The sequence below is a fragment of the Sinocyclocheilus rhinocerous genome, unplaced genomic scaffold (genome assembly GCF_001515625.1).
Source record: "Sinocyclocheilus rhinocerous isolate Xijiao unplaced genomic scaffold, SAMN03320098_v1.1 scaffold395, whole genome shotgun sequence".
In the NCBI taxonomy this organism is placed as follows: Eukaryota; Metazoa; Chordata; class Actinopteri; order Cypriniformes; family Cyprinidae; genus Sinocyclocheilus; species Sinocyclocheilus rhinocerous.
In genome coordinates this window covers 3,259,258-3,260,746 of record NW_015660890.1, presented here as the reverse complement: position 1 = coordinate 3,260,746, position 1,489 = coordinate 3,259,258, and the positions used below count along the sequence as shown (strand labels likewise).

Genomic DNA, 1,489 nt, shown 5'->3' with positions numbered 1-1,489 from the left:
TGTGTATATATATATATATATATATATATATATATTATTAACTTTGTAACTGTTAAATATTCTTGTTTTTAATGGTTTGTTGCTGACACTATGCTGTTGATATAATATGTAATGGAGAAAATTGCATTGAACTGCACAATATAAATATTTTTATTCGTAACAGACTTTAAATGATATAAATAATATACTGAATATTCCAATATAAAGTCCAAAAGTCTGTTACGAATGAAAATACTTCTATTGTGCAGTTCAATGTGATTTTCCCCAGTACAAATTATATAATAATATATTATATATAATATATATAATAAATGTTCTTATAATATCCTTAAATTATTAAATATTCCTTTTATTGCTTTTTTTATAGTAAAAAAAATATATAATAGTATAAAAATATGGTTAACTATGCTTTTTGAATACCAAATTTGTGGGTATTCAAAAATAGAATTAGTGCATGTTAGTCCTGAAACAAGATAGACATTTGCAGTCACAAACATGCTATATACTGTAAACATCTATTTTGTCCTGTCTTTGCTGCAGATTAAGGAAGACAAGGTGTTACATGAGAAGCTGCAGTCCTCTCTCACATACGGCTTCTTCAAGAAAGTGATGGAAGCTTTCTGTGGAAGTGTCTCTCCAGATCTGCCTCCAGAGCAGAAAGACAAGAAAGTCAATGTGGCTCTGGTCTGTGAAGCCACCAGTCAGCTTGTTGGCATCCACTACCATCCGATGACCTACGTGCTGGGCTTAGGTGCCCAGTATCTACAGGAAAAATACTCCACGTGGATTAACAGAAACATGCATGCAGGCAATGTAAGTGTCTCAATCACAGCACACTTATTCACAACAATGACATCTGGCCTAATAACACAGAGAAACATTTTCCCCCCTTCACAGGGAGAAGTTGGTGACGAAGTCCAGTGAGCAGAAGAGATGCTCTCCACACATTACAAAACTTTCTCAGGGGCACAGGTACTTAAAAAAAAAAAAAAAAAAAAAAAAAAAAAGTGATTTTTTTTTTTCCTTCAGTGAACCAGCAGGGATATAGCTTGTTTTTGTCCCCCACTACATCCTCATAACATCCAAGAGAGAAAAAGAGGTAGTTCATCGTGCCAAACGTATGTCTGTAAACCATACCTCACTGAAAGTGCTACGGTTACTGCCTCAAAACATTACACCAAAGGTACATGTTCTATGAAAACCAGCATTATACATGTTTACATGTTTAGCTCCACTTGTAAACTATTTTTGTAATTGAATGAGATAGCTACATTGTTATAACATTAAAATAACTGTGAACATTTCAGTCATTTTGTCTGTATTTTCTTTCTTTTTTTTCTTAACTACTACTGTATTATAGAAGTATTATAGAAGTATGTGGACCCACTTCTAAATAACAGGCTTCCAGCATAAATCTAACTACTGCAGAAATGACTGGAATAGACATATATGTTAATTAGAAGAGAATGTTTGCATAGTTTTGGCCATA

General features: G+C 32.8%; 1 protein-coding gene across 1 annotated transcript in view; it reads left to right on the top strand.

Annotated features, from left to right (window-relative positions):
• Window positions 1-978, top strand: part of LOC107726042 (apoptosis facilitator Bcl-2-like protein 14) — a 3,748-nt gene extending 2,770 nt beyond the window's left edge. Inside the window, exons 5-6 of the mRNA XM_016535515.1 lie at window positions 541-813; window positions 898-978. Coding sequence (XP_016391001.1) covers window positions 541-813; window positions 898-924 — 300 coding nt within the window. The 3' untranslated portion in view covers window positions 925-978. The remainder of the gene's footprint in view (window positions 1-540; window positions 814-897) is intronic.
• Window positions 979-1,489: the final 511 nt, after the last annotated feature.